The sequence below is a fragment of the Colletotrichum siamense genome (genome assembly GCF_013390195.1).
Source record: "Colletotrichum siamense strain Cg363 chromosome Unknown KSG_Cg363_contig07, whole genome shotgun sequence".
In the NCBI taxonomy this organism is placed as follows: Eukaryota; Fungi; Ascomycota; class Sordariomycetes; order Glomerellales; family Glomerellaceae; genus Colletotrichum; species Colletotrichum siamense.
This window is the reverse complement of record NW_023501020.1, coordinates 4,768,116-4,794,752: the sequence shown is the minus strand read 5'-3', so window position 1 is coordinate 4,794,752 and position 26,637 is coordinate 4,768,116. Positions and strand designations below refer to the sequence as shown.

General features: G+C 49.1%; 4 protein-coding genes across 4 annotated transcripts; all 4 read right to left on the bottom strand.

The window, feature by feature from the left end:
- Positions 1-1,910: 1,910 nt before the first annotated feature.
- Positions 1,911-3,053, bottom strand: CGCS363_v011617 (Altered inheritance of mitochondria protein 6-like protein; the record flags this gene model as incomplete). Its single annotated transcript, XM_036643466.1, has 1 exon — positions 1,911-3,053. The coding sequence occupies one exon, from the start codon at positions 3,051-3,053 to the stop codon at positions 1,911-1,913; it is 1,143 nt and encodes a 380-aa protein (XP_036492301.1).
- Positions 3,054-6,174: 3,121 nt separating this feature from the next.
- Positions 6,175-7,593, bottom strand: CGCS363_v011616 (uncharacterized protein; the record flags this gene model as incomplete). The annotated part of the gene is made up of 1 exon (XM_036643465.1): positions 6,175-7,593. The coding sequence occupies one exon, from the start codon at positions 7,591-7,593 to the stop codon at positions 6,175-6,177; it is 1,419 nt and encodes a 472-aa protein (XP_036492288.1).
- Positions 7,594-11,916: 4,323 nt separating this feature from the next.
- Positions 11,917-12,443, bottom strand: CGCS363_v011615 (uncharacterized protein; the record flags this gene model as incomplete). The annotated part of the gene is made up of 3 exons (XM_036643464.1): positions 11,917-12,209; positions 12,268-12,335; positions 12,391-12,443. The coding sequence occupies 3 exons, from the start codon at positions 12,441-12,443 to the stop codon at positions 11,917-11,919; spliced, it is 414 nt and encodes a 137-aa protein (XP_036492299.1).
- Positions 12,444-25,739: 13,296 nt separating this feature from the next.
- On the bottom strand, positions 25,740-26,090 carry CGCS363_v011614 (uncharacterized protein; the record flags this gene model as incomplete). The annotated part of the gene is made up of 1 exon (XM_036643463.1): positions 25,740-26,090. One exon carries the CDS (start codon positions 26,088-26,090, stop codon positions 25,740-25,742), a length of 351 nt encoding a protein of 116 aa, XP_036492300.1.
- Between the last annotated feature and the right edge of the window lie 547 nt (positions 26,091-26,637).

Sequence of the window (26,637 nt, the reverse complement as noted above, 5' to 3'; positions counted from 1 at the left end):
AGAGATTAATGTTTAGCAGCAACGATCATATCGTGGGTTAAGAAGCTCTAAAACCAGTTAACGATTCGTTTGAGGAGGGATTGTCAGTTCTGAAACGGCCTGGCTCGGCTCACGAGCGGGTGGTGTACAAAAATGTCTGTCGGTGGATTTACAGCAGCGACGGTGAGTTCTAACCCAAAACCCGAGGAAGGACAAGACGGCAATCAAGCTTGTGGTTCAATGGATAGTATACGTCCAAAGTCCGCGAGGACGTTAGTCTATGAGGGAAAAGGCGCCTGTCAGTCGTCACGTTTGAGTTGGTGAAGGCTTGTCGACGACCAAGGCTTTCGCTGTGTCCTCTGAGATAGGTGAGAAAATAATAGCGCAGACCCGGGTTGAAAGCGTCCTCGATTGAAACTTGAAGACAAACCCACCTTCTCGGGACACAGAGATGAGGCCATTCGACGCACTTATAGACAGTTTTCCACATTCATTCAGGCCCCGCTCCAGACGGTGATCGTGGTGGGGCCGCTCCGGCAGTGGCTTTGTGGCGGCAGTGGATTCATGGCTCGCAAATTGTCCCAAGCAGGCAAGTGAACGCAATCATTGTGGCCATCTGTTTCACTAACACATACATAATTCGCTATGGGTGATGACTTTCATTCCTGCGATCCTTGCAATAGTTGAGATCGATAACAGATCGTCCGCGAAGCCATCCTAGGCCATCAGTGATCATATAACCTACAACAAGGCGTAAAGTGAAGCGCAAAACATCACAGATACACCGGCCGAAGCGAAAATGAACCCTGTAATTTCCTCCGGTGATTCTATCACGGCTTGGGGGAGTGAATGTGACTGTGAGACTATCATTCCAACACCATAGCCAGATTAACCAGAGCATGTGTCGGGGAGACACACTCGGATTCATGCACAAACAGGAACTTCAGCGAAATCGTTGTAGACACCAACGATACATCAACAAGAGCCAAGGCGCCGCAAACACAAGTCCCGCAATGTACTGATGGCATCGCCCATGTCCAGACATCTTCGCAGAGACCTGCCTTGGAAATTTGAAGTGTCTTAAATGAAACCGGTGGGGACAACTGTACTGGTTGACTCGGTACTGAAGGCGATCGAAGATGGGATATCGACAGGATGAATCCTTCCTCACTCGTCTCCTCGGCAAGTATGTATCTTAGTTACTACTGGCTGGCTGCAGAGGCTTCCAAGATGAATCTACAGCAGCCTATGTGACATAATCCACTCGTCGACAGAACGTATCGCAGCTGCTAGATTGGACGAGGACCCGGAACCAATCTTGACGAGACATACTCTAATGCTTGGAACAGTGATAAATATTTCGACTGATTTGGTTGAAAGCTCCTTTGGGAAAAAGAGATGCTTGTCTTTGTCTTAGCCTTCTTCGTTGAGAGTTCTCTGGGCGCAAGAACCCGATCGACGTGTGTTGATGATGAGCTTGCCGTGCGCTTCTGACTGTGCGACTTTCGGGCCGAACAATATAATACAGAAGACATTTCTTCAGAAAAGCAGCTCAAGACACTAGGTGGCGAGCTTCAAGTGCATTGGAGCGTAAAAGCCTCACACAGATCCTCGTACTACACACTTCGCTTTCATTCAAGTCCGTTTGATCGCCCGTACTGGCGGTGGGGAGCCTAGTCGCGTACCCAACCCCTTGTTCGTCGTCATACAATGACTAAGATTGAACTGACAAGCCAACTTGATGGCTTTTTTGTTCCATGTAACCGCACAATTTTAACAGTAACCCCTGGAGGCGTCTTATAAAATGAACGCTGAGGGAGCTTAGAACATGGAGGGCATTTGTAAGTGTGAAAATTGTGATTCACAAGTTTCAATTACAGGAGCTTTGGCTAAATCATTTCGTGACTTTCTCTATTGCTCAAGTTCAAAGTCTAGGGAATTGTTTGTGTACCTGATTCGTTCTGTGATCTGCGGGTGAACAAAAGCAAGATCGCGATGCCACAACCAAAGATGTATGTGGACACTAATGCCATCCAGAGCACGTCCCTCAGATACCCTTGGGTCCAGCCCCGCCTAGCAGCGCTCTCCAGGTCGTCCACATTCAACATGTCAACATTCTCCTCCGTCAACACCTTCCAGATGTAGTCCCTATATCCGATTGGCCAGTCTGGAATGTCCCAGTACCTGGACTTGAGCCCACTTTGCCTCGAAACCTGAACATGGGCCCTGACCCTCTGCAGTTGCTCCTGCGAAAAGCCAGTTCGAACTGATCCAATCGCTGTTTTGAAAGATGCCGAGGCGTAGTATGCGTCATCGGCGCACCAAAGCTGACTAGAGTTTGACGCGGGCTGGCCGATGGGAGCAGGATCGCCAAGCGGATACCTCCAGAAGGTGTTATCATGCAAAAGGGTGCTCAATGGAGCATCAATAAAAGTGTCATGATAAGCCTCGTAATCATCATAGCTTCTGTGATTGGGATCCAAGAAAGTGAATCGATCTAGAAGCCCCGTGCCGACAACAGTGACTGGGCCAGGCCAAATACCTTGCTTGGTCACAAAACCGGGCGAGGTCTCGATATGCTCAAATCGAGTCAGATACTGCTTTTTCCGGAGGGAACCAAGCTGCTTGACCAGGATTGGCCATGTCTCGGTAGCATTCGTTTTGACGTCAATTAACAGAATGAGCGACGTGTTCGGGATGGTGTCAAAGACGCCGCGAGCTTGCTGAAATTGTGTCACAGATCCCTGTGAATTTTGGTGATCCAGAATCTTGAGGAGTGGGTCGAGATACATCTTCTGTAAGGTTCGCTCAGTCGAGAGGGAGCCACGGTCATGCCCTACCAGAAGATCAAGCCCATCGTCGCTGAGCCAAATGTCTGCCTCCACTCCCACACAACCAGCCGCCAGGGCCGAGAACAGTGGGTAAGGTCTCCAGTAGTCGTTGTGAGAGTGGCAGTTCCGAGGCACAACCGAGTGGGTGAAGTCTTCTAGCCATTTAGAAATGCCATCAATTGACTTCCCATCAGTCGTGATTACGTTATTGGAGATGAAGTCGTGAGGCAAGACGGCACCCATGGTTACAGGCTTGCAGACGAAGACCAGATAGTAAAGCAAAACTCTGGACCTTTGTCAGCAACACGTTCAACATGACGTGTCTGTGTATCCTACATCATGAGGGATGTTGCAGCGGCGACTCCGAGCGTGAGTCCCATCAAACCAGGCACTACAACCCGTGTGGCCGCCCAACCCCAGACGCCTTGACATTTGCCCATGAATGGCTCGACAAGGTTATGGGAAATTCTCTGATAGACACTAAACTGTCTCGTTTGATTCTCATGGTCATCGGTTCGCAATGAGGGGGTGGATGACGGAGTCGGCGACTGGGGCCCAACGCGGGTGTGGGCCCGTGATTGGCGTTTGATTCCATCGTTCATCTTCGGTAGCGTGAACAACAGAGGCATTGCGCGGTATCGGGAAAGGTACAAAGCCTGGTAGGTCTCATGAATTTGGCACCACCATGGGGTGGATGTGCGATTTATCATCGAACCCCAAACCGGCGCTGCCTAATTGTATGCACGTATGCATGCTAAGTGTTCTTAGGTCTGGCTAGCACGCAACGCCGGACTTCGGACCGGGTGAATCATTTCCATTGCAGACAAGAAAAGACTGCCCCTGAATTTCACGCCTAGCTCGCTTAAATCTTTTACGAATTAGGTCATGTTTAAAGTTGGAGGGATAATATGGAGTTTGCCAGGACAGGCACAGCACATTGTGTGGATCATTGTGGTGGGTATTTTTGCTGATCAGAGTGAGTGGAGGCCGCTGACCAACCATTTCAGCAATATTACCATTATCACATGACTATTATCACCTTTTGTTACTTCTTCCTCTTCTGGCTGCTTGTTTATGTTGCCACCAACATGCAAAAGTAAACGGGCTCTGGCATGGCTTCTAGGTCTTTTCCAAGGGTAGATATCAATAAAACAATACAGGCACAAAGTCAAGAGACATATCAATTCAAAACAGCTGTGTATTGATGTATGTAGGGTCAATTGGTGTTGAGAAAGGTATGAAGGCCACTTCAAGCGCACGATAACTATCTCCGAAGCGTCCAGAGTCCTGAAAACAGGCAAACCACCACCAGCAACGGTCTTGTACATCAATTCTCAGATCTTATAATGATTGATGCAATTTGGGAAAAGACAGTAATCTTTCTGCCTCCTCAAACTGATGACGTGGTTGGGTGAGCGTCGACCCGCTTAGCAAGGGCCAGTGTTAGGGTCGGCACTGGAACATGTCAGTTCAATATCTCTGAAGTGTAAAACGTTTGAGAGAGTTCTATACCGAGGTCTCCAGGCACCCTGGTTCTCTTCCCCGCCGAATCTGCAGTTATGGACTTGGCTCTGAATTCGTTGAACGCAGGTGTTGTAGTCAAGCTGACGACTGGGGCCGCCATTGTCTCCGTTTCTCATGCGGATGTTGATTCTCTTGTTGCTGCCAATGTTTTCGCAGCCGTATTTATTTTCCCCGCCCGTGAACCAGACGTTTTCCCAGCGGCGACACTGATTCTCAATAGCACGGAGAGCATTATCCTTGACATTGTCCCAGTTCTCGCCTCCGCTGTAGCAAGCAGATGCTGAGGCTGCGAAGCCAAGGATGGTAGTAAGAGAAAAACGCATGATCAAAGATGGTGTAAGTGATAGATGACTTCGAAATTGTCTGCAGTTGATTGTGTTGATGAAAGTGATGAGGAACCGGTCCAAGGTAACAGCGAAGTGTGTCTACTTATAGAATTTCCCAACGCTATACATCTTCAAAGTCCTGAAGAAGCGAAGGTCATTGACGTCCTTCCTAATTGGCACATGAATGATGGTACCATCTCATGGAGAAGTTGTTGAGCGGCATAGGCGGAGATGCTCGGATGATTTCCCAGTTTTCCACGGTTCCAAGACCAAAGGCTCTAAGCCTGATGAGCTGACGGCCAGTTCGACGAGAAGTCCTGAACCGGGAAAAGAAGACGATCACCTATAACAGCAATTATGTGAAGTATAGATACACGTAAGGTTTAGTTTAGAGACCTACGTGCTCTGGATCGTGCAGCATCAGCTAACGAGCTGAAATGCTAGGTATTTGGAAAACATTTGCTAACGCTCAGGACAAGATTTCAGACTTGACTTTTGAAAAGCTCCTAACCTTGCTTGATTTTTAGCATTTATTTCAATACGTCGCACCCTTCTGCATAGCATAACATAAGGATCATTAGATTCGTTAACACTCAGTGACATGCACCGCGAAATAGGGTGCTAGCCTACTTCTCCAGCAACTGAATTGAGCAGGATAAAAATTACACACATGTTAGTTGAAGTAGAGCTTAAATGCTGCAGAGTTTATTGTTATATTTGACGCCAATCTCCAATGCATAATACCAGCTTGTTTGTTATGTTTTGATGTTGAATGTCTACTTAAGATAACGCTTGCGAACATGTTGCACGTTATGTCTAGGACCACCTGTTCAACCGAGCTGGCAGCCTGAGGAGTTAGAAATCTATCACTGTTTAGTGCAGTGTACGCATTACTCCCACACATGATAAATCAGTGAGTGACTAGATCACAACCATCACTATCCGTGACTTCGTGCTGGCAGAAGCGTCGCGCTACGTTCAAAACGTCTTACGTAAGGATCGTGAATAATCCACAGACGATCCTGGTCAGTTATTCTGCTTGCAGCCCATGATCTGGCTGGAACTCCACTAAAGTTTATTTGAACGCCACACTAATTTTGAAAAACACACGGTGTGGGGATGGCGGCACTCCTTCCGACTGGATTGAACCCTCAAAGCGATCCTCGCGGCTACGCTTGGCTGGCTGTCTCTTCCCGTCCCGTCCCGCCCCCGTTCGCGCCCGGTTTGTTAGTGATGAGTATGGTCGGATAAAAGGACTGAGAATCACCAACTCCACAACCCAAGCGAAGGTACTAACCGACCCAACGGCGTATTTGAGAGCCAACAAGGCCAAGCCGGGCTTCGGCCATAACCCTGAGCCCCGCATGCTCGGCATGGGTCATGGAATCTTAACGATTGGTTGGATCCTGGGCATTCTCGTATCCTGGAACACTCGGCCAGCAAGTTCATAATGGTACAGGCCCTTTTGCGTCTTGCCTAAAAAGCGGATTCTAACGACACCAACAATGGTCTCATTATGGTACAGCCCCTCTTCCATCACCGTAAATGCGGCCATGCCACTCTTCCTGACCAACTTGGCAAATGCCGCCCCAACTCAAAGGCGTTACCTCTGCTCCGTGCTTTGACCATTTGAAGTTTTTGATGGTTCGCACCCCTGTGTCGTCCTGGGGGGCCCAGTAAACAACTTCGGTCTGCTTCATGGCCCCAATAGGAATTCGTGCCAATTGCTTCGGGTTGTTCTGCTGTTGGAGTTGAATGGTGATTAAGTCTCGAAGATGGGGATAGAACCATGTCAAGTTCCACCAGTTCTCCAGCCTCCACGCTTTCATGCCGGAAATGTAGGCGTTGTGGTGGATCCCAACCGGAGCATCTCCGAAGAAGAGGTCAGTGTACAAAGGCACATCCGCCCATGATAGCCCATTTCCCGGGAGAGGGCTGGATGAGCCCCCAAGACCTGTCGGTGTGCGAGGGACCCTGACTGGTTCTGGGACCCCAGCCTCTTTCGAAGCCTCTCGGATAGCGCCTCTGTCGGCCCATTTGACAAAAGTGCCTTGCTCCTCAGCAGAGCAGGTGGGAGGCATCGTGCTGAAGTTGTAGTCGAGACCGATGCCAAATTCGAAACGTTCTCCATCGAGAGCTTTCTTTCCAATCTTGACAAGTCCCCTGGCTTCGCCTCGTAGGTTGCCAAGTGTGCGATTATTATCGGAAAGCAAAAGGCCTCGAACCCACTCCCGCCACATCTCTTGTTCTCCAATGACCTCTGCGATCAAGGCTTGGTCGCTCCACAGCTGTCGTCCTTTCTGCGATACTGCCTTGACCTTTTCTCTGCATTTTCGAAGTGCGGCCCTGAGAGGTCCTACCTCGCCCATGATCATCCCGCTATTCACACACCTCGGTCGAACCTTCCTATATCTCCTTGCAGAGTCCGCGTAGGAGTCAATCTTGTCGGTGTCTTTCCCGAAAAAGTCGTCCGGTAGGGGCGAGTCTGGCCAGTAAGGATAGTTGGGACGAGATCCGGATTCCGCGCCTGGTTGGCAGTCCTTGGCGGTGGTGATGATGATGTTTTGCTGTGGCGGAGCGACAGGGAACTGCGGATCGTAGCCGGAATCCGCCCATAGTTGCCGAACCCTCGCATCTGATTCCAAGTTGGCTTTGTGAAACCTTTCTAGCAGGGCCGAAGGGGGCAGTTGGAACCATATGTCATAGGCGTCTACCAGGAGCGCCACGTCCTTGTCAGCGTCAGGCCTTCCTTCAGAGAGCTCATCAAGAGCGACGAGAAGGGACTCAAGCTTTGCGATATGGGAGCCTGAAAAGTGCCAATCTGGTCTGTTAAACTCTCCGTTCCAGTTCAAAATGGTAGGCATTGGGTATCCTAGGGCCACTGCAGAATGCACGACCTTACAGAGGTTTATGCTTGGCCCATCAGCGGGCATGAACAAGTGCAGACGTCGGTGGCCACTGGGTGACTCCCTAAAGGTAGATATGTTGAGCACTTTGAGCTTCTCGTGGAGGTCCCAGCTATCATCAAGGTCCCTTGGCCAGACGTTGTGTGCTTGGTTGAGCTGTAAATGGGCAATATCAGTACGCAGGCAGGAGAAACCGGATGGTAATGGGACGACAAGGGATTGCCGGCACACTTCCGGCCATCGCGATGTCTTACCAGAAAGATCAGACTTGCCAGACCGGCAAAAGTAAGCAACGCTGCCTTAGACCTTCTCGCAATCTTTGGCAGTGCCATCTCGCACCGTCGGCTAAAGGTGCAGTATGCTAGATACCCAGTTAACCCCTGTTTGCTCCAAATGAAATAGGCCAGCACTGATGCTTTTCGAAGCGTGTTCTTAGAAAGTAGATGTATCAGAGAAATGAGGTTCTGCTTGAAATGTTGGCAGGGCACGAATTCTAAGCCGATCCTCAAAGTACCGTGTTGGAGTGTCCGTAGTGTGCGGTCAACCCGCTGCAGAACTTATAGAGAGATAAACACATACTCTTTGGAAGTGATGAAAGGCAATGACTAAAGTTGAGTTGGGGTTCGGCAGCCCGTCTGGCAGGCTCGTCCCGCGGTTCCTGTAGCCAGGTCGTACTCGGGGAAAAGGTTGCTTGGCAACTTTGGACCCGCCTGCAACTGAGGTAGCGATTTGCAGTCCGTGACTAAATGCTCTGACGTTCTCATCCCGGCCGCCTGTTGCGGGGATTAGGTGGACAGGTTGGGACTTGCTCGTCATTTCGCTTCTGTTGGTGCTCCGCTGTCCTTCTGTGGGTAAACAGAATGTTTGGCCGTCTTAGGCCACTTCTCCGCCCTTGGCAGAACAGGGCTGCCTCTTGACCATTCTAACAATCATTTTCCAGGCCTCAGAAACTGCTCCCATTCACGACTTGGTTTCTTTCTCGTGTCCTCTTCTCATCACTTAGTTTAGGCAAGCTTGCTACATACGAAGATGACTTCAAGAATGAGTCGGAGCAACGTCAACACGCCCGACCTCAATCAATATGTTTCGCGAACATTTCTGGCTTTTGCGTTGATAGGTATGTTCTTCCTTGGTTCTTATGGTGGATTTTGTTATTCTTGACGATGCTGACTGACATCTTCACAGGTGTCTCGAATGCGGTTCTCCTTCGGATCAGCTGTGCGGCCAACTATCTTATCATTCCGTACTCACAACCGGTAGTTCTTCTACTCGAGAATTGCCCGTCTGCCATTGCCAAGATTCTCCTTGCGTTTGTCATCGAACGCATCCCACGCAATATTTGCCTTCTTCTCATTACCGCAACGTGGCTGATCATCAAGATCGTCGTGTCTGCCACTCCCCCGAACGTATTGCCTCCGGTGCGCATCTTCACAACGGTTTTGGCTGCTGTCTCCTCAGGCGCAACCGAAATCTTTTGTTTGGATTTGATCCAACAATACGGGCGGATAGGTCTTATCGCCTGGGCTGTGGGCACGAGTCTCGGTCATATAGCCAATGCGACTTGGCCTTTAGTGTTGACATCTTATGCGGGCATGACACTGCGGGAAGGCACCCGATACATACACCACCTCGTCGTCATAATGGTGTTGGCCTACTTCATGATCTTGCCGCAAAGCTCGCCCGTTGTCAGTCAAGGGGAGCTGAGCATGGACAAAGCAGCTGCGGGAGGCTATGATGTGAGGACATCGCTTATGGGCACAGTCCCAACTGTGCAGCACAAAGGTCTGAGTAAAGTCAAACGCAACTCGAGAGCAATGCTGGCTCTCTTGAGGCAGGCTGTTCCGATTTTATTCCTAGTCACCGTCGCACAAGCCTTGGTTTCTCCCGGATCAGCTCTCGCCCTTGATGGGTCTTCGTTTTCCTCACTCCTGTCGTGGACCTCTGCGCTTGCTCTTGCGCTCCACGTAGGAAACTTGACAGCGCGGCTATCAACAATATCGCTTCGTCTCGGAAGCCACAGAGTCGTGTTGATTCTGTTGGCTTGGACGGTAGCGTTGTTGGTGGCAGACTCCATCTTCTTCCTCGGTAATAGCTGGGTAGTGCTTGGGGTTGCCTTGTGTTCCGGATTGCTAGGAGGCGCAGTGTATGTGGAGGTTTTCGACACTGCTCTGAGGAAGGTTCCCGGCGAGTCGCATGCACTTTTGTCCATAGGTATCATAAGCGCAGCTGAAGTCGCAGGTGGTTTGCTCGGCGGAATCGTTGGACACTTCTGGGAAACGTTAATCTGCAACATCACCACAGATGAGGAGAGGTTCTGCCATAGATCAGAACTATGATATCAGTACTAGGTAGTTAAAGAGCAAAAGATATGCCTTCTGGATATATAAGTATGTATCGCCTAAGAATCAGATCTTAAGTTTATACCTATATAGCGTTCGCTTGATATAGAGCCCTTGAGGTCTAGGTGTATTTAAAGTATACTGGAAGGATGGGCAAGCGGCTGTTCCCAATATGGTTACATTGATCCCCACATATACTGATTCTGCCAGTCCAACGCTGGCATGAATTTGGAAACCCTCACAGCTCAGATTGCGGATCACTCCCGGCTAATAGAGCTAGAGTCTTGTACGAGGCATTCAAAGGGCAGCCCAGAAGGGTTGTGACCCAAGTTCAAGCACCCAGAATATTCAGACGTCGTGCATGCTAACTACTTTGACCTTTTGATGAGTAGCATACTTGGAACCAAATCAGGAGTTCCTGAGACAAACCTCTTTCAAGGGACGAGCTGATATGCTGTGTGAGTTGGAAAGTTTTGATTGGAAGTATTCCAGTCTGTTCTGCGAGAGGCAGGCTGTGATGTCTAAGGGACAAGAGACGTCTCTCCAAAAACCACATCCATTACGAATGCATACCTGAGCACATGTAACAATCCGGACAAATTACTTTATCAATGGAACACGCTAATTCAGGAAAAGAGTTTATCAGACATATAGAATGCATCCCATACAGGTAGCGATGGACAGAATCTCCCACCTACAACAGTGATGGCTTTGAGTGAGCGCATCATGAGCCCTGGGATTGTCTGGGTATTAATCACGTAAAACCGCCCGCGCAGCCTGCTGGAACTCATTCTTCCCTTCAATTGCTTTTTCCATGTTTTCATATGGCAGGTCGAGACCTGCGGCCGCACCTTTTTGACTATTGTGACTCTATAGGGGAAATATGTGACGGTTAGCAGAGCACTTTCCTACGTCATTCAATCGTCGCAAGACCGTTAACCTGTCGAACAACTTTCCGTCAACACAGTCCTGCGGCAAACAGATAGTTTTGGGGTTGGTGTGAATATAAATGGATTCTATCATCTCATGAGGCGCCTGTTGTGAGCTGCCGCGTCGTCTGAGTTCATCGATGGATTGGCTGTTGCAGAACGCGCATCTGACTGATTGACTAGGCTACGCCTTATAGAAAGGTTGTCGAGAATTGGAAAGTTCTTTCAGTGAGCGGTTTCTAAGCCTGTCCGTCTATTGCAACTCGGAAGCTCTCTGGGTTATTGACTGAAGCTAAGCGCTTTCCCCTGTTTTCAGGTTCCCACTACCCTTCGCCCATATCCTGCTCCAGAATCTGATATCATGTCGCTAATGCCTCCTTGCTTTACCTTAATTTTCCTCGTTCCACCTCAACAAAGCTGCTTCGCTAAGCCTCGCTTTCGCAGAAGGGGATCAATTCTCCATCGGATACTCAGCCACAGGAGTTCTACGACAATTTATTACGCAACTGCGCTGACCCTCTGGGCTTGCGAGTTGCTTGAAGGCGCATGCGCCATGTCCGTTGCCTGAATCGACATATTCGTGAACCCCTGTGGGTCACTTGTTACCAGACACTGTGGACGCCGAAGCCGTTAGCAAGACTACCGGAGCGAAGTCTGGGCTTCTGGGGCCACCCCCGTAACATCCTTCTTGCCTGCGACCTCCTTTCCACACCTGCCCGTCCTTCTCGCGTTAATTAGACCAGTCGCCGAAGGGGCACGGGCGTGCAGGGATCTGTGCGTTGGGATTCTTTTCCCGTAGAGAAGGCGGATCTCGCTCCTGACGCGCAGGCGAAGAACCAGATCAAGGTTGGCCGTGGTAAGTATTAGGAGTCATCGGGTTCTTAGACTCCAAGGTACGCATTACCAACCACAACCTGAAGTAAATAGTGCTTCTGAGATATATTTTGCCCTCAGCCCGATTAATTATGAAAGTCGCACAGTGTGTACTCTGGCATTGGATATTGAATGATGCTATGTAACTGTTCAACCGCGTGTCCTCTTTCTTCCTATCACTACCTTTCTATGTTACGGCAGGGACGCTTTCACGGGAAATGTGCACTATTTGGCGTATTGGGGTCAACCATTGTGGTCGTGTTTGACTGGAGGGTCGTCGTAGTGTCGGACTTCAGTGAGCGTCGACCCTTAGCGACAGGCTGAAGCTCCTCCACATGCACAGAAGGCTTTGTCTTGCTGGACTTTGACAAAGTGCGCCGACTGAGTTCCAGCAGCTTTGGGAAGAGCCTCCATGCCAGATGTCTCGCTGCCGGCATGCAGGCGACCGCAATTCCGACGCAGAGCTCGATATGGGACCAGATTACACCCCCGAGTAACTCAGCTGTCGAGATATTTGTTATTATCACAGTGGAACACAGATTCTGAACAGGGGTACTCACCAGTAATGTTGGGTGTTTTCGCAAAGTCTAGCAGGCTCTTGATCCGAATGATGCTAACAATAGTGAGGCTTTGGATGGTCAGAATGATGGCATATCTAGGAAGAAGAGATGCGAATGACTTACAAAATCCCAACACTGAACATGGCCATCACGCTAATTTTCCTCCTGAGCGGCATTTTGAGTTTGTATATCTGAGTGAGTGGAAGAATGAGCATCCACACGTCCAAGCCGACATTGATGGCGACGTGCGTGAGTACAATATCCTGTAGGCTGAGGCATTCACCCGCATGCTCACCATCCCAGCCGTTCCAGTAGTGTTGTATGGGTTGGCACTGGAAAATACTGAGCAACACAAACAAAGTGCATAGAATAAGGTTGAACACTTGAGTTCCCCAGAGGACGGTCCGAATAGAGCTCATGTGGAAGACTCGGAGATAAAGATAGAGTATCGATGCTTTGATCAATGCGAGGTCGATTATGTAAAAGAATTGTATGATGAAAACAAGCTGCTCGTACTGATTATTACTTCTCAGATTCTTCAATGATTGAAAGGGGGAGATGAAGCTACCTTCAGAAACATAGTCACCTCTTCGGGTTGCAGAACCCATATGTCTCGTCCGAGGCCGTAGGAGACCACTGATGCAAAGGTAAGCCTGAGTTTCAATGAAGATTGTCCACTGATAAACTTACTAATGAGAACCAATGTGGGAAAGGGTATGAATAGGATCTGATTGAATGAGAAATCGGGAGGCCAAAGGATGTTTTAAGTGATGCAACATACAAATGCCAGGCTGACAGTCGAGTCTTCAGCCGCCTATGGCGTCAAGCGGAAGACCCAACTAGCTAGGCGAATAGCCATGAAAATAACGGGTAATATTATTAGGCATCCTATCGTGTATCTTGCGGTATGCCTCTTATCTGTTGAAGGGAACCCACATGCTGACCACGTCAGGTTTTGAACAGCTGCAAGAGAATATTAGGCGATTGATACTCTGGATGGAGGCGAAAGCGTCGCGCAAGAACCGAAGACATACTGAGAGCTTCCTTGATTGTGCAGCCCTTCTGGACGCACTCTCCTACAAGATCGTTGAATGTTGGGTTAGTGCACAGGCATGTCGTGTTTTCGATCGTGCAAGGAGACTGCGGGAGGGCAGTGATGGCACATGTGACCTGCAGCGGCGTTAACAAATATCGGCTACACGTTGCCTTCCACGACGGATTGACGAACAGCACAGGCGGGGGCGGCGGCCAAAGCATCGGTGAAAGGAGATGCAACAGTCAGCCTGGCAGCCCTAGTCATCAACAGAATACCGAGCGAGAATCGCATCTTTCAGATTGCGTCAGGAAGCAAGGAGGAGGGAGCAAATAAACTGTGTGCCGGCAGCTGTGGGATGAGTTTCATTTTTTAAACCCACGGTTGCTTGGGTTTGACGGAAACGTCCAGGGAAAGTCGCCACACTTGTGGTCTCTCCTGATGAACCAAAGCTGATGTTCCTTTGCGCGGCCGCAAAACTGCGTCAAGGGTGGTAGTGTTCTCTCGTCTTTCCGTCTTTGGCGACTCCCATGTGGTTTTGAAAGAATGGGGGCCTCTTTCGTGCTGCGGACGTGGCGCGAAAGGCATGCAGGTGTCTCAGACTAGAGCTGGTCCGAGAAGGCCTAGACTATGCCATCCGTCTTTGTTCTAGCGCCTGACTTTCGGGACGGCTGGTGCACTATACGTTGGCGGCGCGCGATTTTAATTGAAGTCTTGCCCGTCATCGCCACTGTGATGTGGCATGTCGAGCGATACAATCTGTGGAAGGATTTCAACGGCTACTTTATTTGAGCAAGTGAGTTTCTACAAGCCATCTGCCTCAACAGTGACGCCCTGAACTGCTGTGGCATTCTTCGCTTGACAACGTCTGGGGGCGTAGAGTGATCTTGGACTGTTGAGCAGGACGTGAAGAGAACGGCGGTGGCCACTTGGTTTACCGGCGTCACTTGCCCTCCGCCACAGAGCCATCATGACTTTACGAATAGCATACCACTTATAGAAATTGCAATAACTCCAAAAGGCGTTATAATGAAGTATGTTGTTACCCTTAGCAATGTTGGTATGGAAGTGCCCTAGCGATGTCTTCGGGCGTTGCTTTAGCTACTTCTGTTAGTTAGCATAACGGCTGTGGTTGTCGATAGCAACGTTGATGACACTCTCAGGCAAATGTTTGATGTTGAAATTTTCCTTAGACTGCTGACCCTATTTGGCTGTATATGATTTATGTACAACGACACAAGCTTTGAACGTACTTTAGCAGCTACCTATAAATGCATCGTCTTTCTGGCGAAGCAATTTCAGAGCAACGAACCTAACACAGCAGCTGTGTTCTAATTTTACCTTGGGAATCACGTCGCATGCGCATCAGTGTTTAATAACTCACTGATTATCCACAAAACCTGCATATCTGATATTCCGAATTAAAACTTTTGATGTCTGGAGGGCCCACGGGCAACACCTCCCCGCTGCTAACGAGCCATTCACTGCTATCCACCTTCTTCTCTAATTCAAGGAGGCAACATGTGACTGAGCTTTTGTCGCCGTATGTTAATCACCGTATGCATAGGACAACAAGCCGGTTAATGGCTTCTGATTCGTTAAAAATAGACAGTCGCTGTCCTCTACATACCTCCCCAGATGCAACTCATTTGAGCCTTCTGAATTAAATGTTGACCTCAATCACGGATTGTATTCCAGCTTTTGGATAAGAGTCTGGACTGCTATAAAGAAATCACTCATTTTGACTAGTTGTTATCAGCAAAATAATGATGGCTGAGGTGGAAAGCAGGTTGCTATCTATGTGTGCGCAACACCTCTATATTCTGCCGTTATAGTGCTTTTAGCACTGAGTGCGAGCGAACTACATTTTCCTATGTCTTATAGGATGACGACAGTCTGTCGCAGTCACGATGCCAGGCTACACCGGGCTTCACTATATGGTGAAGGCAGCAAAAAAGAATCACCAACATACAACACCGGGCATTCGCCGGTCGTCACCGACCCGACTACTACTCCAGCCCTCATTGGCTTATCTATGGGAGAGCGGACGGGATCCCGAGTTTTCCAATGGGTATGGTCGTATGTGTCCGTTAATGCCCGCGCACTCATACATATAGGTATTGACGGGTCTGGTATCTGGCTACCTGCTGTGCCTGCGTGTGCGGCTTCGTTATCAATGAGCTTCCTATCGACAGCGCATGAGTCTCTCGGAATAAATGATTAAATCGCTGTTGGCGGCTAGGTGAGAATAACTCTTATTGATATTGGCTTATGACTCTGCAGACACAAGGTTTTGAGAATGCGGTCCTTGAGTGTTACTGAGACGGCAACAGCAATCTCAGACCGGCGGCCGCGATTCGGTGCACGACGCCCCACAGCTCCATCTTAGTGTATACCTTGAGCCGTTCAAGGCTCGGGTAAAGTGGGTCCAGTGTCGGGTTGGGTCCCGGGTTGGGTCCATAGCGGTCACCTCTGAGACGAATCATTGTGGAGCTGCCTCCCATCTGAAGCCGAGGCAATCCTTGCCTACAAGTCAACGGCGGGCAATTCAGTACCTATCTGATTTGAAGTTCAGCATGATCTGTGCAGCACGGGAAAGGGGCAGAAGCTCGACACCTGGATAGAGACTGGCCCCATGAGCTGGCGTAGCTGCTTAAAGGGGCTGCTGCCTGTGCGTCGCGAGACATGCTTTCCGGGAATGCCATCAGACGGATGCTCCCTCTCCGATTGGTGCAGTCTTCTTTCTCTCAGTTTTCCATTCAACCCAACGTCACTCCTGCCTTTCAACATCTCTCCTTCTCATCCAGAGCCTCACTGGGAAATGGCTGCCCCGTAGGTTGCAATAGCACGCGAGACAGTGCCTTCTGTCGGATACTTCGAAACCATAAGGTAGCCACCACTGAACACTCCTTCCCGGTTATCCACCTTTCGTCTTCAGGGTAGTCAGGTTCCTCGGTGGTGTGCACTTTCCAGAAACTTGGGCGACGCTTTCCACTGACTTCAGGGCAGCCCAAGTCTGGTTCCAAAATCAAAAGTCCCAGATGAACGCCACCCTCTTTGCCCCAACGCTGCCCCGACAATCGTATTTTCCCATTTCCTTTTTTGCCGCACCCGCTACTCGGACAGCTTTTCGATCATCCATTTGCCACATTCTCAATCCCCGCGAGTTATTCGACTGCATGCTTCGCATCACAATGCCTGACCGCGGGTACACATTTTCCGACGAAGTTCGTGATGTAATGTCACCTATACTCGAGCTCGACGAAGACAACGAATCACATCCCGAAACTACAGTCAACGATCACCAACGTCTCGAAGATGACCACACAAGCAACCAGAGTGGACCCAGTGCCAGTGCCGACAACTCCCCTCCACAACAAATTCCGGATCGACCCGAAGGCTGCGAGTGCTCGCTAGGCTCAAAGTCTTACCTGTTCAAGCTCTGTGGTCACGTCAGTTGTCCCCAACTCCCCGCCTTACCATTTTTCAAGTCCGTGCCGGAAGCTTGGCTGACTTGGCGGATAGCGCTTGTGTCGATCCTGCTACCGTCACAATCCCATATGCTGCAACAAGGACCAATCTGTTATATTCGTCTACCCTGAGGACAGGTGCCCCGTGTGCCTTTGTGACGACAAGCCTGTGGGAATCGCTAACTGCGGTAAGTGATTCCACGCCCTGTCCTCCAGTAATGCGACTTCCGGAACTCTGATCCCGTCAAAAGGCCACTCAAAGTGCGATGAATGCTGGCTGTTACCAACTCTTTTGGCTGAGGACAGCTTCAGTCTATGCGCTGTATGCAAAGAGCCATGGAAGGAGACTCCAATACAAAAGTACATGCTACAGAAGCACGTCGAGCTGCCGTCATCCCCTGAATAAGGTTGGTGCCCTAACGGAGGACTCAGGAGCCTACTTCCATTTCTCGGCAATACTGTCCCCAAGCGGTGTCATGTCGAAGGGCCTTTCGTGGCGCCTTCATTTGTTTCGGTTTCCTGTGTGAAGACACTCATGCAGGCCTAGCGTCAAAAGAATATCATCGTTTTCGTTTTACGTTGGAATCTGGCGCACTCAACCTTCTCTGTCGCGAATGCCAGAATGATATTCCATTCACCTTCAAATTCTACTGAGTCCTTCGCCTCCTCGTCCGTATCGTGTCCACGACGAAGTCATTGCTGGTAGCAGGCATCAAGGTTGCAAATTGCAACCGCTCAACTTTGTTTCCCCTCCCACCACATGGGTAGCCCGCAAGTATTGGACCAAGATCCAGTCAACTTGGCCCTCTCCATGCACTCGTGATTCTTTCCGAGAGGCTAGCCCCCACTGGCTAACACAGATTGCTACAACAATTTCAGTGTTGCTCTCTATCTCCATGATCTGCATCGCCATGATCTATCTTGCTAGATACTATTTTCTTCCGCTCTCATGTCATTATTACACATGCCCAACATTTGTTTCTAGGCTCTAGTGCCCGTCACGACTGTCCAACCTCCAAGGTGAAGGACCACTGGCTCGTGAATCCACTTCCAACACTGCAACGCTGGAAGCTGTGCAATCGTGAGAGATAATCCTGACGATGGGTAAGGATGTCTCACTAGAATTGCAATAATCCATCGAGAGACCGCAACATCTGGTACCGTCGACTTCGCGGATGGTGACGGCAAGGATAACAGGCCTCGCAGTTTCGTCCCGATATGCGTAGTCGCCAATGAATGACGCTCGACTTAATATACCAATGTACCATTCCTTCCTGTCAAGCCTAGCAACGAGCCGCCAACGTACTTTTAGGTGTCCGCCTCAGCTTTTCTACATCTCCAACCACTGAATCATAGCTTCAAACCCAAAGTATTCATTGCTATGTCTCTCGGTATGTTTGCCCACAGGGAAGTTGGCGCAGAGGAGTTGGCCTTATGAGAGCCCAGCTTGAAGACAGAGTCGGCAAGTTCAAAGACCAACTCGAGCAATGAAGGGCGGCAATTTGCCCGCGCGCGGCGCGTCGTCTATCGAGGGTGCTACCACCGATCTAGTGGGGTAGCTGATCTACTCGTTCTTCATCCTTCGCTATAACGATGAGCCGGTGGGGCTATTGCGACATGGTTTCTAAAGCTAGACCTCCGGTAAAGCTAGGGCGGAGGCGGTAAGGGATCGTAACCTGTCATCGAGGCCACGTTGCATCTGACCTAGTTTATGCTGGGCAAAATGTACGGTACGAACACAAGGCAGTGGGCTTTCGCAACATGTCCTAAACGTGGGCAATCAAGAGACGGAGCTGGGTGACGTGGTATATTCCTGCTGCAGTGTAACAGTGTTGCGGACTATTCATTGGACTGCATTTACACGATTGACGTAAAGCCGTCGGGAAGAAAGCAGGCTTGAGGCAACCAAGGATCCTGACCAGCGGCGACTCCGTAGGCTCAGCATTGTAAAGTTTATGAGGCCTTCATCAACTAACATTAGCTCTCGCATCTACTCGGTTTCGCTTTGTGAACAAGGACGAGTCAGGGTCGTTAATCAGTCTGAAACTCAAAACCTTGATAGAACGTAAGACACCGCCTGATTCGCTCCACAGTGTCGTCTAAGTCGGTCACTTTTGCTACGAGTCCGTGGCATCTGGAGGTGCACCTTCCTAGGGTTTGAGCATGAGTAGAAAAAGTGTATATATGTCCGCGTACACTCTCGTAGTTATTGAGTTCAGAAAGTAACCCTCAGTATCGCTTGGCTTTATCATATAACTTGTTCAAATTTTTCCTGAAGGTATGTGTCTATTGAGTTGGGTCATAATTCTTTTCGGCTAACAGCAATCTTGATCGCCGCATTCCAACATTCAAGCATGAAGGTCCTCGCCTACATCGGCTTGTTGCTCCTGTATGGGACCAGCACTGTCGCTGGTGCATGCGCTTGCATCGTCGGTTCCATCCAAGGCAAGTCGTCTGATTACGCGGCTATTCAAAAATGCTGCAAAGGGTCAGGCGACAAGCTGGTGGGAAGCTTTTGCGAGACGGCAAACCAGGCGACTTTCCAGACCTGCTGTGATAGCGCAATCGCCGCATCACACTCTCCGCCCACCGGGTCCAGCGTAATTCAATGTGGGCTGTGAGTGCTTATCCACTGCTTGAAGCACGACAGATGGCAATTCGGTTCGGTTGGATTTGGTGCGGTATTTTCGGCTCGAGTATTCGGTGTTCTGTAAAAGAATATTGAGTCCAAGTTGAGGAGTGAATAGAATCGATCAGCATGCAGCACGAAATTAACTTGAGCACCAACAAATGACAGGCTTTCATTTGATCATCAAACATGGGGATCATCGTAGCACAACTCATAAGAAGCAGGTAAACCAAGTCTCAGACCATCCAAGAAAGCTTTTGTTTCCGACCTCTTCTTCGTCACTCTTCTTCTCGCGAAGTAGCATATGCACAACCTGAAGTTCTTCCGCTTCACGTTTGAGAACCAGCACAGCACACCACCAAGGTAGCTGAAGCAGGCTCAGTCCACCTCATCATACCCTGTCCAAGATGTTCATCTTGTACTAGGGCCAATGGTTCTCAGTCGACCAGCATCCGAGACACTCGACAGCCGTGGCAATGACGTAGATGCCCTGGGGTTGGGTTGTTGAGCCAATCGGCATCTTAGACCATAGAATCTGCACAGCGCAAGTTGATCAGTGACCACTCTCGTTCGGGACCATCCGGTGCATTGGGACTTACCGTCTTCCTCCCCTCTATTGTTGTTCCCTGAAAGGTCCAGTAGTGACCATGCACAAAGATGGCGGGCAGGAATGCAAGTTCCCGCCGGGCGATTTGCGCACAGGACGCAGCCCCCAAACATTGCGATTCCTATGACGCAGCTGGCCATGGAGTCGGACCACGCACCACCACCAGTGGCTGTTGAAGAGCAACAGGGCGCAACCAAGTTCATCTGCAGTAGGTGATGCGGTTGACGATTGATCTGTATGTAACTTTGCTTGATATGAGAGATATTCGAGCTGACCGTTGAGGCTTTTGCTATTGCTGTGGCTGTTGATACATTGTGGACAAACGGTGGCTAGAAAGTAATCAACTAGGAAGGTTCGATCAACATCATGACTTTGGCGTCTTAAAACATCCAAGAATGAGCGCGAACACAAAGAACAGTTCGACACTCAGTCGAGGCTCACTCGAAGTCGGCACTGGCATCGTGCATCTCGCGCCCTTAAGGGAAAGCGGCAGCTGGGGAAGTGGGAGCTTTCACCGTGGGGGATTTCAGAGAGGCAGTTTTCGAGACTGAACCAACCCACGTGAAAAGTGTCTGTGCTGGCTTCAGCGGACAAGTCAAGTCTTGCCTGATTCGGTATTCACATGATGTAATTTGTTGCGGAGCCCATGCAGCCAACGGTACGCCGCCAAAATCAGCGAGATCGCTTCTTCTGGTTATTTGCAATCGTGAAGATCGAGGATGACCAACACGACGCCAGCCAATTGATTGACCATCCTGCTTCCATGACGCCAACAGGCAACGTCCCCGGTCGTCTGATCTCATGGCATCTACATTGCCCAAAGGTCCCTCAAGGTCCCTCGTCTTCAACGCCACCTGTTCACCATGACCCCGAGTTTGAGTCACGCCCCCATGTACTGACCTGGGAAAGAGGCTGGAGCTTTCTCGCAGGTTTCACGATGACGAACAATCTTTTTTGACGTTGTCAACCTCGCACCGTGCTTCAGGGAGGAAGGCTTGCCCGGAGGGTGCAATTGCCAGGGCACCGCTGAGCAGAAGGACGCGGGCCGGTCATGACCTGTCACAGAGTTGACCGAGCTACGATGCCCTTCAATCAAAACTAGGGTGAAGAGGTACCGACGGGGGCGCCAGAAGAGCATTCAGCGTACGTCTCTTCAAGCCTGTTGAAGTAACTAACAAATCACCGAGGAGCAAGCTCATGATTCATTGACTGTATATATAAATGTCATTCGCAAACATTTTGTGAAGAATTCGTTTATAAATTTTTATATAACTAGGGATATATAAGAGGTCCCCCTTACTCTAACTACTCTTTATATATTTAGTAAATTACTTTTATTAACTACTACTTTATTAAATTATAGTACTACTTTAAGTTCTATTAATAAGTTCTTTTATTTTAGATAGTTTAATTAGTTTATTTTATAATACTAATTATTAATTATTTTATTATTTTTAAATACTTTAGTAATATCTTTAAACTTATTAAATATTTTAAAAAGAGATAGATTATTATAACTATATTAGTAAAAGATAATATATATTAATAAGTAATAGAAGAATAATATTTCTTTAAATTTATTATAGTTTTAAAGAAAAAAGTATTTACTTTAAAACTTATAGATATTATCCTCTTTTTCTCTAATAAACTAAGTAAAGTTATTATTACTCTTAAAATAGTTATAGAAGTAATAAATATAGTATTATTTTAATATTTTAGTATAATAAGTTATAATAATATAAAGAGAGAGATATTTACTTTTTAGCGATTTATACTCTCTTTATATACCTCTATAAGTAGCTATAAAGGTTTCTCTATAAAACTTAAGCTATCTTAGTTCTTAATTATTCCCTATAAAAGTTATATAGTAGTTAATAAAGTACGCCTCTAGGCGGCAAACTACAGAAGAAAAGTTAGAAGGGAAGAAAGATATCATTCGCAAAAACATTCGAAAGTTTTTTCTTCGCGGACTTTAATTCTCCCGACTAACGATTTGGAGTATAGAGCCCCTTCCACCAAAACGAGGTTTGAGATTGGTTTCCTATTTCGTGCTCCAGCGCCGCCTATTTCTCCTTCGAGAGTGGTGGCATGAGAACAGAAAGTCTTGGAAGAAAACTGCAAAGAAGCTGGAGAGCCGGATTTGGAGTGGCATCGCAAGTTACAAGCTCTACGGTTTTTCTTCACGCATGGCTGGGCATTCAGACCATCTGAAAGCCTTGCAGGTTTGTGCTCTGAACCTTGAGCTGTTTATAGTCTACGTGAATGTGATTGATCTTACTTGCTGTCAGCTAGATTTCGATTCGCTGTTGATCATTAGAGTTAGACAGAGGGTTGATATCGGCGGCCAGGCTCTGGCGGGCCTCGTCTTGTAGGCGCGTCACGTCACCACCGAAAAGTCGTCCTGGCCAGGAGCAAAACCGAAATTCCGGTTGCATTGCGGGTTCTATCGTCATCCTCGGCGCTGTGGCGGGGGTGCTGCCCGCTCCTATTCCCACAGAAGCTACGAAGCAATCAACTTATGAAATTGGCCGACTGGCGCAATGGTAGCGCGTCAGACTTCTACTGACATACAGTGATCTGAAGGCTGCGGGTTCGAGACCCGCGTTGGTCAACTAGAAATCTGAGTTGTAGGTTTCCAAGCATTCTCTTCTTGTTTTTTTTTTGTTTTTGGTTCTTTGTGTGAATTCCAGTGTGAAGTGATGAGATGGCCGAAAGAAACATGAGGGCCCCCTTTGCTCTATCTACACCCTCTAAATATGGCTGCGCAGCAGTATGCGTTGTTAGACAGTATAGCCTCTGCGTTCCACAAAGGATAAGCCAAAGCCGTAGTGTTATTGATGCCGTCAGATGTGGATTCCAACAGTAGGTCGGGGATGCCGAGGGCGAGGCTATCCTCCGGGTCCTATTTGCGTTCCCCACACTTTTTGAGATCACATCGAAATATCTTCAAACTACCCAATATTTAAAGCAACGTGGAGCAGCTGCGCGGGAATGCCCTACGGATCGCCTGCACGGTCAACCATCATGCTCGATGGAGCTTATGCCATTTTAGGATGAATTCAGTGTCTTTTCCCCTTCCTGTTGGCCAGTTGAAAGACCAATGGCCGTTGGAATGGCAGGTTTAAGTTGGTCGTTTCGGTGTTGCGGTGTCGGTTGTTCGTGAGGAACAAACGGTCGCGCAGCGATTGTGTCGCGACGGGCGATTTACGATGCAGTGCCGTGCGGTTAGGGTTGGTAATTAGTGGGAAAGACATCCGTCAATGTTAGAGATGAGATGGTGAAAGGTTTGGACACAATGCAACCTCTGAGAGACATTGGGTCGAACCGATGTCAAGCGTTGTGCCTTCCCATTCCTCTCTGGGTGCCTCGGAGACGCAGATCCCTCACGAGATAAAGGTTTTTGAACGTTGCCTATTAATCTAGCTCGTCGAGGGAAGCATTCATGGCTTTGCAGTTTGCAAGCTCGTATTTTTCGTGGCCTGCATCTCCTTGCTCCGCATTCCGAGACCCACCAGCCGGCCCCGCTCGGCGCTCAAGACCGAAGAGCGCCGAAGGCAACGCGCCGAACGTTGAACGAATGTGTGCATTTAACTGCGTTACAACCAGGTTCTTCCCAGTCAGCAGTAGTCTCAACACCAAACAATTCTCTTTAGATAGCTCAGGGAATTAGTTCGTGTATCGTGAACACCCCCTTGAACACGATTGCCAGATCTCACTTCACCAGGTCCCATCCCGGATGCAGCTTTGTCAAATCATGGTCTACCCACATCCAGAGATTATCGCCTTCTGTTTGGCTGATCGCGTTGTCTTGTCCGGCCTTCAAGATGCTGCAGCCTTAAAGGCCCACCTGGCACGACAGGCCTTTTGGAAAGTGTCTCTCCATCCAGAAACCAAAGTCCAGGTGATAAAAGTGAAAGTAATTATATAGCAGCATGCGAATGGCCAAATAATTAGCTGCATTAACGATCACATGAAATTCAGTCTGCTGGGATTTTGGGAGGTCGCCCTCCCAAGTCGCTGAGATTCGAAGACCCGGACGATAATACACTAGCCATCCACCAGCGTACAAGTGCGCCTCTGTTCAAGAGATCGGCCCGGGAAAAGAAGCGCAAAATTTGTTTAAAGCTGTTTAGATTTTCAAACACCAAGTATTAATGTACGAGTTCCACGTTCGAACTCCAGTTATGGGATCAGGAGGGCAAGGCCCCAAGTTGTCTCCACGATCTTCTGAAGCCATCAAATACAGAGGTTAGGACTACTTCCGGGACATTGTGAAGTCATTGAATACCGTCACTGCCATCAGGGAACGATCTCTCACGTCTTACTGTTCGGACCGGTGTTTGATGGCCATCATGATATTTCTCTGGCAAACAAATGATCGTCGCCAACAGTCGGAGTCTAGAGTTCAGCATTCTGTTCGGGTTTTCCTGGAGTGGCCAAACCTCACAGGCCAGGGCCTTTCTCCTCATAATTCCCGTCAAAACGGTGAAAGTACCTCGGGCTTTTGCGAAGTCATCACTTTGAAGCAAGAAACGGGATAACCAAAAAAGCGGCCAAGCTGTTCCGGGCGACTTCAGCTCAAGTTGGCCGATGCCACAGGTCTACAATCTCCCTTTTTAAAGGCCTCCATTCCGAAAATAAAAAGCACGGCTGACCACAGCATCAGCTGTGGTGGATCTTGTGATTGATATCGCAGCATCAGTGGGGACGAGTCTTGGAGAGCCCAATGGGCAGTGATTAGATGATTGCCCGCGAGCGAATTGGGATGTTACGGAGCATTGCTCATTTGCTCCGGTGATGGAATGGAAAGAAACACTCAAGAAGGTGGCTGATGATGTAGAGTTGATAACGGGGTGAAGACTTCGAATGACAACACGAGAGTACATGAAGGGGGCCGTTCCGGAGAGGCGTCTTCTGTAACTCGAAGGTAAGTTCCAGCGCATTTCAACCGTTCATTACAGGGTGATGCTTTTCACCGCTGCTGGAGGGAGCATCACTGAGGTGAGGTCAGTCATGCGCGACAGCATGAGAAGTCTCCTTCCAAAAGCACTGGTGCGGGAGAAGCTTGATACTTCCCAAGCCCTGGTATGAACGAAAAGTAAAACTTCAATAGGATTCTGCACTAGTGTGAAGTGAATGTCCAAGAGTACATCAAGTACCTGTTCTGGTGCTCGCCCAGCCTCTCCATCGCATGCGTTGTACTTCTTGTGGTGAACAGAAAAGGCCTGTGGCTAAAATAATACGTTTCTTTTGAATGCAACCCGCTATTTCATTCATAAAATGAATCCATTGGCCGCTACCCATGTCATGGTGGTTCTCTCGCCACAGAACCTGACCGCCTCTGCCTGATGTACTTCCATCGTCCAAATTTTGTCATGAAACGTACCGGTCGGTGGCATCTCAGTTCAACACTTCTGTAGTGCTCAACTCGATTTTGCTTTTGAAAAGCAGCGACACAGCCTGTGTGAGTCTGAATAGTAGGTAGTCCCCGATAGTAACGTCGTCGGTATAGTACTTGAGATCACGGCGATTGGGGCCCCACGCCGTGTTCCACCAGATGTCGATCGAGGTCATTTCTTTCAAGTAGGCTAGACCCCAATCTGCTTGGTCTGAACTTGCTCCTATATCTCTGACGATGATATTCACGAGGAGATAACGACTTCTTCGGGCGTGCATCAGGTGATCCGGCATCGGTGGGAGGTGGAGAGGCTCGAGCCCATCTGGGTGGACCACCTAGGTGCCCACGCGGTTGAATGGATAGGGCGAGGGAACCGATTGTGTGTTGTTCAGGCTCTGGCTGGGCGTAGCGCTATTGTTGACTTGGTGATCCACCTCCAGCTGGTGGCGGTTTTCTTCGTTATCCACCTTCATCCGCTTATGCCCGCCTTCCGTCGTTTGGATACCATCATCGTTTGGTCCGGCGACGTCCTGAGAACTCTGACTGCGTTTCTTCCAGTCGCTGCTTTGAGTATCCGTCTGTGTCTTCGGTTCATGGCCTTCCGTCGTCTGGGCATGGTCAGCGTTCGGTCCGGTGACGTTCGAAAGACTCTGGCCATGGGAGGTGTGGTTGTTGCTTTGGCTCATGTTGATGTAGTGGGAATTCAATGATTGGTCTTATGGATTGTAGTAGACGAAGGATGTGGGAATGCGAGTGATTCTGCTGTTTTGGGTCGTTGGAATGTCGTTATTGTTGTTGTTGGAGATGAAGTGACTTTGGTGGGGGACGGGGCATCCGAAAAGCACATGGGAACAACCAGACCTGCCCAGGGACTTTCCCAAATCCCTTGCCTGCCCAATGCAAGACTGGCAGGAGGATACATGCCGGGCAGGTTCGTTCCATCGGCAAAGATGCTCAGTTGCAACACCATTGTGCAGGCACGCATGCTGTCTCAACACTGGTTGGGCAGGCATGGAGGAGGTCCCTTCGTTGTGCATTGTCGCACTGGACCGTTTAATCCACGACAGGAGGTCGCACCCGGCCTTGAGCGGGTTCAAGGAGATCCCATGGGGTTGCTGGATGGGATGCAGGGACGGGACTGCCCCGGGAACACCATTGATGGTGGGGTATTACCTTATTGACCGAGGCTATGCTCGGTGTAGTGGTGTGTTCGGTGTAGTCTTGGTGTGTCGA